Source organism: Peromyscus maniculatus, chromosome 5, assembly GCF_049852395.1.
Source record: "Peromyscus maniculatus bairdii isolate BWxNUB_F1_BW_parent chromosome 5, HU_Pman_BW_mat_3.1, whole genome shotgun sequence".
NCBI classification, from domain to species: Eukaryota; Metazoa; Chordata; class Mammalia; order Rodentia; family Cricetidae; genus Peromyscus; species Peromyscus maniculatus.
Window position 1 is genome coordinate 138,556,427 of NC_134856.1, and position 18,657 is coordinate 138,575,083.

At 46.8% G+C, this 18,657-nt stretch overlaps 1 protein-coding gene across 2 annotated transcripts in view; it reads right to left on the reverse strand.

Annotated features, from left to right (window-relative positions):
* Spock1 (SPARC (osteonectin), cwcv and kazal like domains proteoglycan 1) overlaps positions 1 to 18,657 on the reverse strand; it is a 494,127-nt gene that overhangs the window by 115,919 nt on the left and 359,551 nt on the right. For both annotated transcript variants that reach the window (XM_006976754.4, XM_076573439.1), the window contains exon 5: positions 10,671 to 10,797. In XM_006976754.4, coding sequence (XP_006976816.1) covers positions 10,671 to 10,797 — 127 coding nt within the window. The remainder of the gene's footprint in view (positions 1 to 10,670; positions 10,798 to 18,657) is intronic.

The following is an 18,657-nucleotide window of genomic DNA, read 5'->3' on the forward strand; positions in this document are numbered from 1 at the left end:
TACACACACACACACACACACACACACACACACACACACACACACACACACACGGCCTTAAACAATCTTACACTGGCTCAAACTAATGCTACTTAGCTGTTGACCCCAAAGAAGCTACCACATCTGATACCAGACAGGTGCTTTTAAATGTGCCCAGTCTAAAATGTGGTCTCCTGCCTTTCTTCTATTAAAGAAGTCTTTCGCTTGATCATAGAGAAGTGGGGCTCACGAGGCCAGAGCAGGCCACACACATAGCCTCATTAGGCAGGACAAGGACTTGATTAAGAGAAGGCATTTGATTCAAAATGAGCCAATTAGAGGCCTTCCCTGAGATCCTAGCACAGGCTAGGGTAAATTTCCTTGAAGTTTCTAATGTGAAAACAAGGTAATTTGAGGGTTTCAAAACCCACCTTCTTTGCAAAGAGAGAGAGACTATTTGTAGCATGAAGGCAGGCAGAGCCAGGATGGGAAAAAGCCCAGGCTACCCAATGAGTTTCCCCACCTCCTTGCCAAGGCCTGGCTGTCCTCTGTCATTTAACCTAAATTTGAGGTATATGTTCCTGTCATTTTAAAGTCAGAAGTGTTATGCTGATAGAGCTGGTATTCTAAAGCTTTTTGGTGGAATTTTATTTGCAAAGTAAAAGCCATGACCCCAGTCAGACTGGGGTTCAAATATGACTCTGATGCTTCTCAACCACGTAGATCTTTTAGCTGTTTCTCTCCCTCCCTCAACTTTCACTTTGGGGTCAACAGTGGTTATTTACTCCTGAGTGTGGGTCTTACTTTGCTTTCTATTGCTGTGATAAGGATGATGACCAAAAGTGACTTGGATAGGAGAGGGCTTATTTCATCTTATAGCTTATAGTCCAACCTTCAGGGAGGTCAGGGCAGGAACTCAAGGCAGGAACCTGGAGGCAGGAACTGAGGCAGGAACTGAGACCATGGACAAACTCTGCTTACTGGCTTGTTCCCCATAGCATTTTACCTTGCATATGTACACACACACACACACACACACACACACACACACACACACACACACACACACCAGGATCACCTACTCAGAAATGGTACCACCCACAGTGGGCTGGGGCCTCCAACATCAATCATTAATCAAGTAAATGCCCTAAAAACTTGCCCAAAGACCAAACTGATGGGGGCATCTTCTCAATTTTAAGGTTCCCTCTTACCAGACAACTGGAGCTTGTATCAAGGTGTCAAAGACTAACCAACTCATGGTGTTTTGAAAACTTGTTGAAATAACAGAGACTCAAAACACCATTTGGCACAGAAGCCCAACATATAGTATTCAACACGGCCTCAGCAAGTATTCCTGTCCTCTTAGTACTCTGAGACGTCACCATGGTAGCCACTGTGAGATAACATGTTCATCTGTCCTTCAGAGAGCTGTCAAATTTCAGATGGGCACATGGCTGCCTAGTATTAAAGCTACATTTCTAACCTCCTTTGCTGGGGCCTATGGCATAATTCTGGCTAATGAGCCATGAACAGGTGAGGCTGATGACTGCCGGATGGTCCCCATTTTTCTTGTCTGTTTTGACTGTACTGGATGGGCACAGAAGCCATGTTACACCCATAGGCAAAGCCTCACTATTCCTATTATTGTGGATGACAGAATCCCAAGCCAAATGGGTCCTGGGAAACCCCAGTCTGGAGGCAGCGCCTCAGAGCTGTGTCACCTCTGTGTGGACCAGAAGCCAGTGCTTAAGCCTGTTTCATCTAAGATTTTGTCATAGCACCTAGAATCCATAGCTTCCTGAATATGTAGTTAATATTCTAAATAATGTTTAAACTTACTCCTTGTGGAAGGTCTTTCAGGGGCGGGGGCAATAAAACTAGAGTAAAAAGCCTATTTAAAATAGCTGAAGGTAACCACAGAAATGAGCTCTCATTACCAAATGATATCTGACTCCCCCAGACTAAGACAGGAAGTTGTAAATGAACATGGCCTGAGGGGAAAGGGAAATTGGGGCATCTGCCATTCATACAGGATTTCTCCTGAAACCTCAAATTTTCTAATGTATGAAGCAAAATCACTTAAGAGTTGGCTAGAAGCCACCACGTAACTCTCCAGAATCACAAAGCCTCTACTGTTGGCCTTTTCTATGCACAGAAAATCAAAGCCATGAATTGGACTCCAGACCATTTATCAGGCTGTTCCTCTCTGGGGTCTGTCTGCTCTCTTTCTCCTGCTCTCTTTCTTCTGTCTGCTCTCTGTCCTGCTAGAGCATGGACAGAGTGGACCAGGGTCGCTTGTCCTCACAGTGCTGTTCAAGGGGGGGGGGCTCTGGAGGCAGCTGCCTTTCTCTTCTCCTGCCTTCACCAGGCTCCTGAGCACAGTGTGTGCAAAGGCCTGCATCCTACCTGCAGTTCCCGATTGTTTCATTTTCTTCATCAACAGCAAGGCTCTCTCGGGAGCCATTTGCAAGTGAAGACCATTCACAGGCCACAGGCCTGCAGGGAACAGGCCTACCTCTACTGCCAATCTCAACTAGAGACAAGCCAAGCAGAGGAAGGAGCCTTTCATGGCAGGAATGCCCACAGGTCAGACATCCTAGAAGCTGAAAACAGTGCCTACAGCCAGCCGGAGGAGCCTCAAAAGCCTACACCCCGAATCAGCTTCAATCCTCTGACTTACCTGTTCTTGGAAAGTCTGGCCAGCAGAGACTACACTTGCCAAGAACTTCAAACACGACCTTTACTTGGTAGCGGTTGCTAGAAACTATTAAGATGCCTGGGCAAAGATAATATAATCTGTGGCGGCAATGTGCTGGAAGAAATGCCAGCCCTACAAAGCACGCACTCCCACTCCGCCCTCACGTGCACACTTTCAGAACCCAAAGACCACATTTTCTTCCACAGCAGTTCTCAACTCCGCATCTCTCTTGGGCGTCTAGACATAAATGAACCATTTGCTAATTGTTTAACAGCTTTTAAGGAAGGTGTGGGGGAGGGTCGAGAGCAGATGGGTGTTTCCCTGCTTGTTTTCCAATTATCAGCTGGCAGGTGCCAGAGAACAGCCAGAGCTAACTCTTCAGAAACCTGTGCCACTAAGAGACCCCTCAGAGGCCACCCCAGGTCCTGGCTGGAAAGGAGCACTTGTGGACGGCAGAGCTTCCGCCAGTGTGGCCAGTGAAGTCCCCCGGAAAGATCCTGCCAATGGAACTCCCTCCAGGGACAGGGCCAAATTGGCCCAGGTATCCAAATTGGAAGAAGTACTGTATTCCATGTACCCCTGTGAGGAGACCTGCATTCTCTGTACTATCATGGGCTGCAGTCCTGGAAATCATGCACCTGTATGGGGAAAAGTCGTGGATATAACGTACCCGCATGGGAAGCCATATTGCTTATCATTTTCCTGTATGAGAAACAGTCCCAGCCGAGCCCTCCTGTGGACCCACCCTCTCTGAGCTTCCAAGACCTGAGCACCACACAGAAGCTGCTGCCGTTTCTAAATTAGCTTTCCCTTCTAGAAGTAGAATAGCTGGCCCACCTGAATGGAAGATGATCACAGAGCCAATGCAGCAGCCTGGACCCCCTCCCATCGGATAAGCTGCCACCCAGCTCTGCTGGGAGCAGCAGAAAAGAAAGGGATTTGCAAATGATGGGCTCCAACCATTGCAGGCACAGCCAAGACGCTGCTGACAGGATATCTACAAGCTCAGCTAGGGTGGATATGCAGGTGTCCTCGCGCGCTGAGCTCATAGCGGAGATAACCTTATATGTTTCACATCTATCGGTCACAAAGGCCAGGCTAACCTCCTTGGTGCCACTTTAGATTGTTTTCTGCACATGTCACAAACCACTGTCCCAGTCTTGAACGCTGTCAGTAGGTCTGTCCATCCCATCCCACACATTCCTATCCTATATGAAGGCAGGTGAATGCAAAACCGTGACTCTTTAATGGGATCCCCCAAGTCTTACAGGGCAAAGTCCAAAGTCCTTCTTGTGGTCTTCAAATTACTAAATGTGGCTGATTATTTCTCTATAATCAGCTATTGGCTCACTTACATCTAGATGCAAGAGAAAGATGTGGCGTTAAGAGTTGCTGTAGAAAAAGATACTCCCCCACCTCTTTAGAAATTGCACATGGGACAGCAAGGCAGGAGCACATGCTTTATAGGCCTGGAGTTTCTGTACCCGCCCCACTCCCTGGAAGGTGACCCAGCCACACTGATACTGGATGAGCCCCTCCGTGTACCTTGCTTTCTTTCATCCTTCATACCTTCATCCTTTTTGCTGAATGAAGGATCCAGATCCTGTTCCTTTCAATATCTGTTTCTTTTCAACCATAAGATCTTGCTAGCACCACTGTTAGAATTCCTAGCCACTCCCCCAGCTACATGACCACACATGCGCTGTCCAGTAACCAGGCAAGATGCTTAGTCACCCCAGGGCCTTAAGTCCTACGTAATCTGCACACTGTGTGATCACGTAATTTGTGTGCAGTGTGATCATGTAATCTATGCGTATGCGTGGCATAGCTATGTAAACCCATATGTACATGTGCAGGGTGGGGGTGGGGGACCTATAAAAGCAGGTTCCACCTATTCCTCAGCCCTGCCTCCTGCACAGTCATTCCATAGATCTATGCACACCCCTTCCATTCCCTTCCCTTAATAAACTCTTATAGTGGGTTTCATTGTGCCTCGAGGCTTCTCTCCCATGGTAAACAGTGCCACTTAATAAATACATTGTGCTGCTTAATAAATAACAACCAGCACTTTCTCTAAGATGACTGCTTAGTCCTCCAAACTAGTGGGGGTGACCAAGCTCAGTGCTCACATAGTACCTTCAATGCCCCTCATCCAAACAATGACTGTCTTAACCCAACTCTATGACAAATGTCCAAGGGTGGGTAATGTATGAAGAAAGTTCATTCAGCTCACAGGATCCCTTCACTACCATATGCACCATAATGGTCATGGTGATGGCATCACAGTGAGGACATATATAAGATGATAAAACATTACAACACAAGAGCCCATGGCCCAGGATGGGGTCCAGTCTTACTCTTTATAAAACAACTCATTCTTAGGAGAAGTTATCTACAAATTCACCATTAATCTCACCCAAGATCAGTGTACCCAATAACTTAATTACCTTTTATGAGGCCTGGTCTCTTAAAGGTACCATATGAATCTCCATTACATAAACTCCCATGGGACAAATTACCTGCTATAATTTAAGCATGCTTTTCACTGTGTCTGTCTTCCTTACGAGTTCCATGCAAATAGAGCATTATCCATTTTGGCCTTTGCAAGTGACTCTATTATGCACCATGTCTAATACTGAGGAATAAAGAATTCAAGAACTGTTGAACTTCTGCAATGCATCAGTTTTTCTGGACAGAAGACTGGTAGAAAAGACAGTAAAGGAAGTAGCCTGACACTAACTACCCAGAAGCTAAGTTCAGGGATAAAGCCAACTTCACACTCTGCAGTGAGCCGCAGTGTTGGCTTTGTCTTGCCATATAGCATCATATATTATGTCAAGACTGCAGCCTCATGCATTGATCTTAGGTTCTGGGGAGTCAGAACTACATCGGTACCTCTGGGGTTGAAATATTGGGAAGTACCTGCTGTAGAATGGTATTCTTGAGTATCTCCTCCTCTGTCAGTTCTAGAAGGCTCCACCTATCCTAGGCAGACACAGAAGCAAAGCTTGGTTGATGTGTCCCCAAGAAAGACACCTGTCTCACGGCCAGCCTGAAAAGTGGGCTCTGCCTTTGCTGACCCTCCACAACTGTCAGACCCATCATGAAGAGATAAAGAATTCAACCGTAAAGTGGTGACTGCTCATCGGGGGTGTGGGCTTTCCTGGCCATGACAGGCCATTTTTATAAGTTGGACTTCATGATATGAAAACACTTATGCTTACAAGTGCACCATGGTCTCATCTGGTCTCTGTTTTCCAATATCGATGACTTCAAAAGGCCATAGCTCCATGAGAGAGGGAGCCACTGTTTATTAATAGTTAACCCATTCATTCACAATAGCTGAACCTCTATTAATATTCTTCAAAGGTTTGTCTGCAAGACCCCCTCTTTTAATGTTCTTCAAAGGTTTGGTTTGTCTGTAAGACCCAAACATCTTTTTGAACCTCAATAAACAAGCAGCCATGTATTGAGGGGCAGTAAATAAAATACCTAGTAGTAAACCCTACCAGATGGAAATATGCCTTCTGGAAGAAAGTCCTACTGAGTCCCATTGTGGTCTCCGTCTCAGAGGCCTTAAGCAGTCAGTACAGGGCCGTGACTTAACCATATTTGACATATTACATTAAGAGGGAACACAGCAGAAGATGAGGACTGTTGTAGAATATTAATTTAAGATGTGTTGCATTTGTTTATGCTATGGAACATTTGTTTTAATGATGCAAAGATGTGTTGTATTCTTTTATGTTGCATTTGTTTAGCTCTGTGAAGCTGTGTTACTTTGTCTGTCTAAAACACCTGAGTAGTCTAATAAAGAGCTGAATGGCCAATAGCGAGGAAGGAGAGAGGAACAGGCAGGGTTGGCAGGCAGAGAGAATTAATAGAAGGAGAAGAACGTTAGAGAGAAGGAGCAAGAAAAGGAGAGAGGACTCCAGGGGCCAGCCACCCAGCTACACAGCAAACCATGTAGTAATCAGGAAAGACAAGTATATAGAATAGAGAAAGGTAAAAGCCCAGAGGCTAAAAGTAGACAGGCTAACTTAAGTTAAGAAGAGCTAGCTGGAATATTCCAAGCAAAGGCCAGGCGTTTATAAGTAAGAATGCATCTCTGTGTGTGGTTATTTGGGAGCTGGGTGGCGGGCCTGCAGAAAACCAAAGAGTGAAAAAACAAACAACTCCAGAGGACCCACCATCTTTCCTGGGATGCTGTCACTCCCACCACGCTGCCTCCTAGTTTTAATGTCACTGAAGTGGGTAGATCCACATACACCCAGGCAGAAGGCCAAGGGCATCAGAGCCTTCCACAAGTCTTGTCCCAAGGAACCTTAGTGTAACATATTCTGTAGTGTGGATCTGGAATACCCAACAGCCTAAGTGTTGAAGGCTTGACCCCCAGTCTGTGACAGTGCTGGAGGCAGTAGGACCTTTGGGAGGTAGAGCCCAGAGAGAGGAAGTTAGATGACTCAGAGTATGCTCATAGTGGGAGGGGGGCTCTCATAATGGGGTCTCAGGTCCCTTCTACTTTTTTCTTTTCTTTTTTTTTTTCGTGGCTACCACAGGCCTCTTCTGTCCTATGGCATGTCTCCTCGATGTTGTACTGTGCCTGAACAAGCCCAAAGCAATGGAGCCAAATGACGATAGATTGAGACTTCTGAGGCTACCAGCCAAGACAAACTTCTGTGAAAAGTAATCGTCTCAGGCATTTTATGACAGCAACAGATGATTAACATACCACATACTAACAACAATTTCTGAAGCAATGCTGGGAGACAGACTCATCCCACTTATTCATGAATTGAAGGGTACTGCCTGCCCTGGGAATGGTGTTGGGGATGGGGAAGGCCACAGAGTGCTTCTTCGCTCAATTCTGTGTAGAGACCAGTTCTCTGAAAAGTAAGGAGCCATTGTAATGGGATCTTCCCAAGACAAATTCTGTCTTCTAACCAAGTTATCCACCTGCACCAGAAAGCAGCACCTGCTCCGTATACAAGCCAATTCCAGGATGACAGGAGGGCCTTGATCAGCAAATTTCCCAGACAGGTCTTGAACAACTGACAGCACTTTAGGCCAGTGCATTAGACAGGTCACTGCTGCCTTGCGGCTCAGGGGTCCTGAGAGCTGCATTTTAATTTCCTTCTGTGAGTGAAATGCAGAGGTCAGAGGAAAGGTTTTGACTAGGGATTGATAACCAAGAAGTTCTAGTCTCTCACTGGTGGCTCATGGCCATCCTATCTGAGGCTAGAGGAGAAGACGGCTTACTCATATCCACAGGCACAAGGTTATATTTCCATAAAATAAAGAATCTCCAACATCTAGCTTTCTGCCATAACCCCAGGCTAGGTGTGTAACTGAGCAACTTGGTCCAGGATGGGGATGACTGGTAACTTAAATGTCTCTATCCATCCAACTTGGTCATATCCAGGGTAGGTTATGAACATTGGACTTCTGTAGTTCCTCTCAGCTAAAGTCTTAATTGTCTCTTCTGTGGCCAGTGATACTGAACATTCACCACACACTGTGCCCCATGCTTGGCAAGGCTAAGAATTTACATTTGTGTCTTCAGGATTTGACATTCTTTTTTTCTTGTCTTCTTCTCTCATACATTACATCCTGACTGCAGTTTCCCTCCATCCAGTCCCTCCCCCAACCTCCCTTCTCCCCTAGATCCACTCCTGTTTTCCTTCAACAACGTCACAAAGCAGGCCTCCCAACACAAAACATGACCTAACAAGTTATAGTGTGACTAGGCACAAACCGTCACATCAAGGCTGGATGAGGCAATCCAATAGGTGGAAAAGGGTTCCAGGAGCAAGCAAAAGAGTCAGACACCCCACCCCCACTATTAGGAGTCCCCAAGAACACCAAACTAAATGACATAATATTACATACAGAGGACCTAGCTTAGGCCCACACAGGGTCTGTGTTTGTCACTTCAGGCTCTGTGAGCCCCTAGGAACCCTGCTTAGTTGATTCTGTGTGCTATGTTCTCATGGTGTCCTCTGCTCCTCTCTCTTACAATCCTTCCTCCCCCTCTTCTGTGGGGTTCCCCTGGCTCCACCTAGTGTTTGGCTGTGAGTCTCTGCATCTGCTCCCATCAGTTGCTGGGTGACCCCTCTGATGGCAATTAGGCTAGGCACCGCTCCATGAGTACAGCAGAAAATCACTAGGAATCATTCTATTGATTTTTCCCAGTCATGTTTGGTTCTATCCTGGGTCTCTGGGCTGTCCTGCCTCTGGTTCCTGGTCATTCAGGCAGTGTCAGGTGTGGGCTCCCTCTCCTGCCATTGGACCAGTCATTGATTGGCCACTCCCACAGGTTCTGTATCACCATTATACCAGCACATCTTGCAGGCAGGACAGATTACAGGTTGAAGGTTCCAAGGCTGGGTTGATGTCCCAGTCCCACTGCTGGGAGCCTTGCCTGGTTATAGAAGATGGCAGGTTCAGACACCATATCCTCCATTACTAGGAGACTTCAATAGGGTAACTCTCGTAGATTCCAGGGAGTTTCCACTGCACTGGGTTTCTATGTTGTCCACCAAATGCCCTCAATTCTAGTCATCCCTCCCAACCCTGATCCTGCCTGTTCCCATTCCCACCTCACCCCAGTCTACCCACAAAATCTCTTTATTTCCCCTTCCCAGGGAGATCCATGCATCTCCTCTTCAGCCATCCTTGTTACTTAGCCTCTTTTGGTCTGAGGATTTCACATTCTTACGGCAAATGCAACACTCAGCATCTTGCAAGCCTGAAACTGCCCTTAAGTTTTCATCCTCTGGTTTGGTCAGTGTCCCCTCCCTGACTATTTTTGACACCCTCCTCCTCATGTTGCATACCCCACCCCTCACCATGGGAGCCACCTGGTTGTCTAATCAGCTCTGCAAACACATGATGCTTCCCGGTGGGAACATCTTCTCCTACTCTTAGCTCAGAGGACACCTCTCACAGAGGGACCGGCAGTGTCATCCCTACCAAATCAGGTCTCTTCCCACCTCTCTGCCTCTCCCCTCTTCTCTTTTATGTCTTCCTCCTCCTTTTCCTCCGTTCCTCTTCTTCCTCCTCCCCCTTCTTGTCTGCCTCCTCTTTTTTCTCTCTCAGTGTTTCAGCGCTTGCTAAAATTTGAAATGACACATTCATTTGCTGATTACTTGTCTATTTTTGCCTCTTCTACAAGACTATGACCTCTCAGTGATCAAGGTGGCACTCGCCTGCCCCTACCCATGTTTGGCTTGGTATCTGGCACACCTGTAGGTGTTAGGGGAGTAGATGCTGAGGTGATGGATGGGTGTTCCCTCCTAGGATTTTGGAGTAGGAGGGAGTCTGACTCTGGAGAACTCAGCTAGTGGCAAGAACCTCAGCTAAGTTCTATTAGCAAAAAGACAGTCTTCCTAGCATGTAAGCTGGGGAGGCCATGATCTCTTGATAACTCCAATAAGACTGAAGATAGCAGGCCATGAGGGTTCTTCCCAGGAGTCTGTGGTGTGAGGAACAGCCTGACAGACTGTGTGCAGCTGGAGAGGGACGGGGGGGGGGGGGGGCAGAAATGCTTGAGACCCACACAGCAGTGAGACCCAGGGTGACCTAGGCATTCTCCATAAGAGCTCACTAGCCATAGGCTCCACCCTAGGAAACTGCCCTGGGACTCAGGAAGGCAGATGAAGGCACACAGCTGTGCAGCAGGAAGTGAGAAGTACTAGAGTTGCGCCCCCCCCCCCCCACTTCTCCCCTTCTTCACCGGAAGCACTAACTCCCAGGCTGTTTCTCCATGGGTCAAGCAATGTGGCATGAGTCTTTTGGACAGAGTGCATCTCCCTCCCCGCTCTGGCCTTCAGCCACTGCAATCACATTTCACTTTGTTTTTCCTCCTTGGCCAGACGTTATCTATCTCTGAGTCTGCCTTCCCCAGAAAAACCAGGCTGCCTGCTCAGAGAATGGAAACCTGGCAAACAGACGTGCAGGGGTGTTTATAATACGCACAACAATAAAGACCAACCTTGGACGTGTATGTGTGGCCATCAGATCCGCAGACCATCGCTGACTGTGCCACGGGGCAGGGCTTGCACTTCACCAAATTTGAAGGTCCAACCCAGTGTTTGTGAGCCACGTTCCCCTTCTTTTGCCTAAGGAAGAAAAAAGGGGGATAAGTTAGTCAAAACCCTGCCCTGCCCCCGTCGATGTTTCCCTAGCTTCCCAAAGAACACAGCTAAATACATACACTAGAGCATCCCTAAAACAGATAAGAGGCCCAAGGGCTGCTAGCCAGAACTCCATTTGTTCCAAGTCATTAAAAGGTATCAGGGGGTTTTCTCTCCAGAGCACACATTCCGCCCAATAGCTGAACCGAGCAAAATGGTAGCTATTAAAACACTGCAAATCACGTACCCACATGGAAAGAACATCACAGACATCTCAGAGACAGTGAGAGAGAGCAGTACAGTCTGCCCCGGTGCCCCATTCAACACATCACAAGTGTCTGGAGCAGCCTCCACAGCCTTACACTCTCCTGGGGCCGCTGGGCAGCTTCCATATGGGTACCACATGCCACGGTGTGAGCACTTTCTACAGAAATTCTCCAAACACCACCAGGAGACTCTTGCACAGCTGTAGAACACCATTTCTGGGTATACCGTGAGGCGACTTCACTATAGCTACCAATTTGCCACTTGGCGAAGGCTAGAGTGATGTCACTTCCAGCTCTGGTTTCCACGTCTCACCTTTGCTGTGGTAAGTGGCAGCAACTGTGGTGGCTCTGTCCACAGAAAGGACCCCATCTCTGTATCCCAGACACTGAGAGAGGGGCCTGCAGCTCCTGCCATGCCTTCTCCCTTAGCTGAAGCTGATCTCCATGCAGTTCCTCTGTGTGAATCCTGTGGGCCCAGGGCAAACACCTCTGCACTGCCCATCATCCTGGCACTCAGCACTGCTCATCAGTCAGACAGTTATGATTCCCTTGAGGTCTTTTGCTCTGGCAATCAGTCCTACATGGTGATCAGCATGTGGACTCTGCAGTCGGAAAACACAATTCACACCCAGCTCTACCACTTACAGTGTGACCTTGACAAAACATTGAATGTTAGAAATCCCAGTTTCTCATCTGTAAATGAAGAAAACAGAAACTACTTCTGGTGGCCATTATAAAGATCACAATATGTTATGGTCTGAATTCAAAATGCCCCAACAGGCTGATGTACTGAGGGTGTGTTTGTGGGAAATGTTCCATACTGGATGATATGCTGGGGGCCTGTTTGTGGGAAATGCCCCAAAGGGCTGATGTACTGGGAGCTTGTTTGCTAGTTGAATGTGCTTTTAGGAAATTATTGGATCCTGGGGGCTCTGATACAACAAACAGATTAAGCCCTTAAGGGATTGAAATATAATGGAATTACAAACTGCAGGCAATACTTATTTGGGGGAAGATCTCTGGGGAAGAGGCATGTCCTTGAGAATTATGTTGTCTGATCCCTTCCTGTGTTTGTTTCCTCAGTTGCTTCTGTCATGAGCTGAGGCGCCTCTGTCACATATTTCCTGCTTCCACCACCAAGATGCACAGGCCTAGCAAGACTGTGAACTAAAACCTCTTAACCCCTGAGACCAAAACACACAATTTCTGTCTTCATGTGGCTTTACTTAGGTATTTATTTTTACAGCAATGACTATAACTAGTACAGCCTTCAATAAAAGCAATAAAAATGGCAGATATTACAATTGTTTCCCCAACAGATGAGACTATAAAGAAGGAAGTCACCATTGCATGGAAATGTGATAAGCCCTTGGGGCCTAGATCCAGAGAGCCTTTAACCACAAAGAACCTGTGAAGCTAGAAGGAAATCTGTTCTGCCAGGTGAGGAACTACACCCATGTCCCTCGGGAATTCAGCTGTGCAGTCTGAGGGGAGTCGCACTCTTCCAAAGGAGAGGAAGTGAGCAAGAGAGAGAGGTGAACACAGGAAACACTAATTCGGTTCTTATGCCACATCTCACACTTTCATTAGGAATTTAAAGGAGGCCATGGGTGAGGAGAGTGTGTTTGGAGAATTCCTGGAGAGCAACATCAAAGGGAATCAGTTCATACCCATAGCATAGCCCCTGGGCCATCAGAAATCCAGGCTGGAGAGAAAACATTTCTGAGCCTGTCTGACAAAGAAACAGAGAACAAAGTTCTAGGAGGGCAGAGACCACCCAGGATTGACCTTGTTTTACTGAAGAGGGAACTGAAAACACCAAGAGAGGTGGAGTCCTGTCTGATCCATGAATCTGATTGGTTGGTGAGGCTTAAGGCCTTCAGAGAGTGTCCAAGGATGAAGCTCTGCCTTGTTCCATGTCTTAGTTACTTTTCTATTGCTACCGTCACAAGACATCATGACCAAGGCACCTTATAAAAGAAAGCATTTGATTGGGCTTAGAGTCTGTGGTGGTTTGCATGAGAATGTACGCTCCCCCCACCCCTGCCATAGACTCATAGGTTTGAATACTTGGTCCCTAGTTGGTGAAACTGTTTGGGAAGGATTAGGATGGGTATAGGAAGAAGTATGACATTGGGGAATGGACTTTGAGGTTTCTAAAGCCCATGTATCTCAGTTAGTATTCTCTCCCTCCCTCCCTCCCTCCTTCCCTTCCCTTCCCTTCCCTTCCCTTCCCTTCCCTTCCCTTCCCTTCCCTTCCCTTCCCTTCCCTTCCTCTCTCTCTCTCTCTCTCTCTCTCTCTCTCTCTCTCTCTCTCTCTCTCTCTCTCTCTGCCTTCAACTTGCAGATCAGGATATAAGCTCTTAGCTGCTACACCAGCATTACGCCTGCCTGCCTGCCTTCCTGTTGCCTTGTTATGGTGACCATTGGATACCAACATCTGGAAACTGTGGGCCCTCAAATTCAATGTGTGCTTTTATAATGGTCTTGGTCATGGTGTCTCTAACAGCAATAGCATCCCTAACTAAGGCAGAAGTTTCAGAGGGTTAGAGTTGAGAGCTCACATCTTGATCCTTAAGCAGGAGGCAGAGAACACAATGGGAATGGTGTCAGTCTTTTGAAACCTAAAAGCCTGCCCTCAGTGACATACCTCTTCCAACAAGGCTACACCTCCAATCCTTTCCAAACAGTTCCACCAACTGCTGACCAAATATTTAAATATATGAGCTTATGGAGGACATTCTTATTTAAACTACCACAGCCCACCTCAGTCCAACTTCGAATAGCAGCTTTAAAATTCTTTGAGGAAGGATACCCTTGTCTGTGCTGTTGGGGGTCTGCCTGTTTTCCAAAAGCTACTCACATTGTCCTTATCTCTCTATCTGAGATGGAAATTTTTCATCATTTGAGTTTATGAATCACATGGACTTGAGGGCTGCTCTTATTCTTCCACAGACATGACTTTCTCAAGGTCTGTTTAAGTCAACCAGCACACATAGCCATGTGAGACTCACCAGGGCAGAGGAACAGACTGTTAGTACATGGTTGATCTTAGGGCCCAGGATTTCGTCAGCAGAACACGTCACATTTATCATCGTTCACACAGCACATTGTCTGTCACTGACAATGAGTCAGCAAGAGCGAGGAGATATGCTTACATCTGGTAGCTCTTCTCATGGGTTAGGCCCCAAAAGGCTGAAGCAATTCCTGTTCTGAGCTTCCAGAGGGGCGATAAGGCCCACAGGTTTCCCTGGAGGGAGCACGCCCATGTGCAGTGATGCTTTAGGAGAAAGAAGCCTTGGGGAGTTTAGCCAGAGGCAGGAGAGAGAGCAGCGAGCCTTGCAAGGATGGAACCAGCCACCAATCACCAGCCCACGACAAGTGCTCTCTGAACTTCACTATTGGATTACATTCTTTAAGGGAGGCAAGGAGGTGAGGCTGGCTGGCGCCTACCGGTTACGGCCCCTCGTGGATGTTTAAGGTGTCCCTGTTGGGTGGAGGTTCTGCCCATGCCTGCCATGCGGTTGTCACTCTGCAGTTAACCATGGGGTCACAGAACGTTAGAGCAGCAAGCACCTTCCAACTGGTCTAGATAATGTCACTTGTCTGCATGCATTCAGGGCTTACTGTTTGGCAATGCACAACGCCTTGGTGTGCTCTTCCCTGGGGAAGATTATGTCTCTCACTCTCCACATTCCTTAGTTGACTGTAGTTCTTAGTGCAGGGTTGATGCCTTGTGATCTTTCCCACGCCCACTTTGGCATGTTTACTGTTGCCCTTGTTTAGTTGATTTAGGTGGCCACGTTGGTGAGGCTGTATGGGTGTCATTTTTTACATTGGTTGGTAAAAGACACAGACTCACAGGAAACTCACTGATCCTTAGGCCGTTACAATCTTTCCACCCCTGTTCTGCAATGTTTCCAAGCCTTAGGTGCAGGAGTGCTTTGTGAGTGCATTCATTGATAATGGACTCCACAACTCTACATTTTTGTTGGTTGCCGTTTTCTGTTATACGGACTAAGCAGGTTATATTTAGGTATATATATGTATATGTGTGTAACAACATATATAAATATGGCAATCAATAAAAAGAGAGGCCATTAATTTGAAAGAGAACAAGGAGGAGTATATGGGAGGATTTGGAGGGAAGAAAGAGAATGGAGAAATGATGTAACTATATTATGATCTCCAAAGTGAAAGAAAAATACTTTTAAAAAACTAATTAGATAAGTAACTTTGCCATATAAACGAAGAATTAGAAATGTAGACGGAAAGCAATTTGTAATGTCACACAGGCATATGGCACTTGCATCATAGCTATTTTCCCGGGAAACCTTGGCAATGATCCAGTATGACTTGAGTCTCCGACTGGGATCAGCACTGCCATTGGAAGGGCTCAGTTACATAACAACAGCTTCTCTGAAGACTTGTCCCTGGCTCTCTACCTGTAGAAGAGAGGCTTGCCATGCCCAGGGGTGGGTGGTCATGGAGCATGTCTAGGTAAAAGCACTCTAGGCCTTGCCTCAGATGTTGGGGAGACTTTTAGTACAAAGCCTTCACCATTCCATTTTGCCACTCGTTCCAAAGACTCTGGAACACCTGTTACAGGAGAGCAGTCCTGGGTGCTCCTTATTCCAACGCAGGTAGGAGCTCGACAGAAATGGCACTCAACCTGGGACATCTATCAAGAAGCCGAGCCTGGAAAGCTGTGTGCCACCAGATGTAAGCCAATGGGGCTTAACTTCCCTGATGTCTGTGTGTGTATTGGATTCCTCCAATCCAGTACAAATCATAAAATAACAACCAGCTCAGTCAAAGCAAGTGACTAAGAATTCTGACTCCAATATTTCAATTTCTGAGTCAATGAAGAGTGAAACCCGATGAAGCAGTCTTGATGGAAATGCTGTGCCCAGTGTCACAGACATTCATCAACACGGGTGACACAGCAATTTGGTCTGGAGGTAGGTCCAGTCAGCCTTTCCCTGGCCATAGAGCTGACTCATCTCTGCCTGGTAAGACTGGAGGGGTGGCCTCAGCTCCTGTGGTTGACGACATGGCAAAGAACACCCCAGCCTCTAAGGCCCTATGGACTGCCAGACAAAGCAACCATCACCAGAGCTCCTGCTCTGTCTATTAAACCGCTTTCCTCAAGTTTTCTGCTAGAAGTCTACCAAATTTCCCAGCATTTATGTTTCTACAGTAAATTGATGGTTCTTAACTACATATCTGATCATGTGATGCTCACGCATGAGACCCTCACTTTCCTGTCTCTCTGGCCACACTACAGACTCTGAGTTTGGTGGCAAATTACTACAGCCTGTCTTATTAGTCTCACTATTAGCTCGATCCAGTCGCCAACCCGTATGTGTACATGTGTAGATGCGTGCACCGGTTTCTGTTCCACACTCAGCTGCTTCCTAGAGCCCTCAACGATGGCCTCTGTGTCATCATGCTTCACCCTCCTCCATAACATATCTTCACACCTGCCTGTATGTCTCCCCCACACCAATCCCCCCTTCAGAGGCTAGCTCACATATTAACTCACCAGGAAGCCTCCTGGGGCCCCTTCACAGACAGCGGCACTGTACATGCCTTCCATTGGCCTGTAATCACTTCCATGTCAGAGTTCCCAAACAAGCTCCTTGACTCTACCTGACCAAATAGTGAAGTCTTCATCTATTCCAAAAGAGCACATGCATACCAGGGTGGAAGCTTGAGAGCCACCATGCACATTCCTTCTTTCCTATCCATACCACCTTTCCCACTGGGGCCTACTGAGTCTGTGTCCAGCCAGCTACTGGTGGTATCCACGTCTGTCCTATGTACCATTCAGATTTGAGTTTGGAAATGGCTTCCTATCTTCACAACAGATGCCTATTCTGGCTCAGGCGTTCAATCCATTGCCCCCTATGAGCCTTTCCCAACCCCGTAACTAGCAGCACACCACGTTGTTGATCATAGCAGTGTTTGTTCCAACACCGAATCTTGATCAGACCCAGTGGTGACATTAACCACAGCACAAAGTGGCTCTTCTGTGTCTGTCTTCCTTAGGATACTGTGCACTCCAGAAGGGCAGTGACTTGTTTTGTCTTTTTTTTTTTTAGAAAACAACCCTTATCAATTCTTCCTCCACCTGCCTCTGAGAGGAAGGCTGGCCAGTTTTTCTTTCATCGTATATTATACACAGTCTTTTAATTAATTGAGAAATATTATCTATGCCATTGATAAAGAAATGTAGACCAGAGCAGAAACATAAGGAGTGTACTCTATGAGAAGATGCTAATGGGCTGCCTTCAAACAGCAGCCACATCTTCTAACAGATTCAGAGGGTGACACAACACCACATGTGGCCACCGTGTTAAATTGATTTTGCTCTGAAATGTTCTTTGGAACACCAATCAGAAGACTTCTATAAAACGCACTAGTAAATCACCTATCCATACTCATTGTATGTATAAGAACAATTCAGTGGCCATGGATACAATCACACACTTACAAGGTGACAACAGGTTGATCCTGTCCAGGTTCCAAGAAATGTCACCTTTAACTTTTGGCTGCTGACAAGGGTGCTTCCCGCTCCTGCTTCCCCCATCACACACCTGCAGCAAGGTGATGCCAAGGGAGTCTGATGACATCAGCTGTGACCTGGCAATTCATTTGCTGTTGCAGAGTGGTGCCATGGTCAGGGCCCACAGCACGACCTGGCAGGACAATCATTTTCTCAACAATAAATATATCTGTAAGAATAAATTTACCAACATAATCCTGCTGTTTGAAATTCAGCAATTTCTGTCAAAATATTTTAAAGGCAAGAGGGAGGGAGGCCTGGGAATGGGTGGCTGATAAAAGCACACACAGTAGAAATGTTGACTTATTTTCTTTCAGCCACCAAGGAGGGGCTTTCCTGTTACTCTCTCCTTCCCTCTGTTGAGTGTAGGTGGATAGGACTGCTTCCCTCTGTTGAGTGTTGAGTGTAGGTGGGTAGGACTGCTTCCCTCTGTTGAGTGTTGAGTGTAGGTGGGTAGGACTGCTTCCCTCTGTTGAGTGTAGGTGGGTAGGACTGCTTCCTTCTGTATGTGAACAGCTGGTGAAGGGGTAAAGCAACTCCGAAGAGTAAGTGACAGCCAGGCCAATCCATTTGCTCTGAGTAACTACCATATACCAATCTAGAGGTGCAAATGTATCTCCCTGCTTCTTCTCACAGCAGCTCTCTGGGGGTAGCCGCCATTAGGACCCATTCACCGGAAGGAAAAACTAGGCTTACATAATCTGTCCCCATCAACAGACCTTATTTCCTGGCTTGTCTTTGTTCTCTGGTTGCCTGTCTAAGATGGGCCTGTCAGCCTGGAGGTGTGAGAATCCATCAATGGACAATCTTTCCCCACTAATAACAGCATTGGTTTGCTGTCTTCAAAGGACTGCATGCATTCTATTCTCATGTTAATATCAAACTGCCCGTTCAAGAATAAAATTGAATTTGTTTTCAAAATCAAAACTAATTGGTTCTAAAGCAGGGATGGGAGATCCCCAGATCGTTGACATGGTGGCTATTTTGAACCAGAGACAAAATAATGAATGT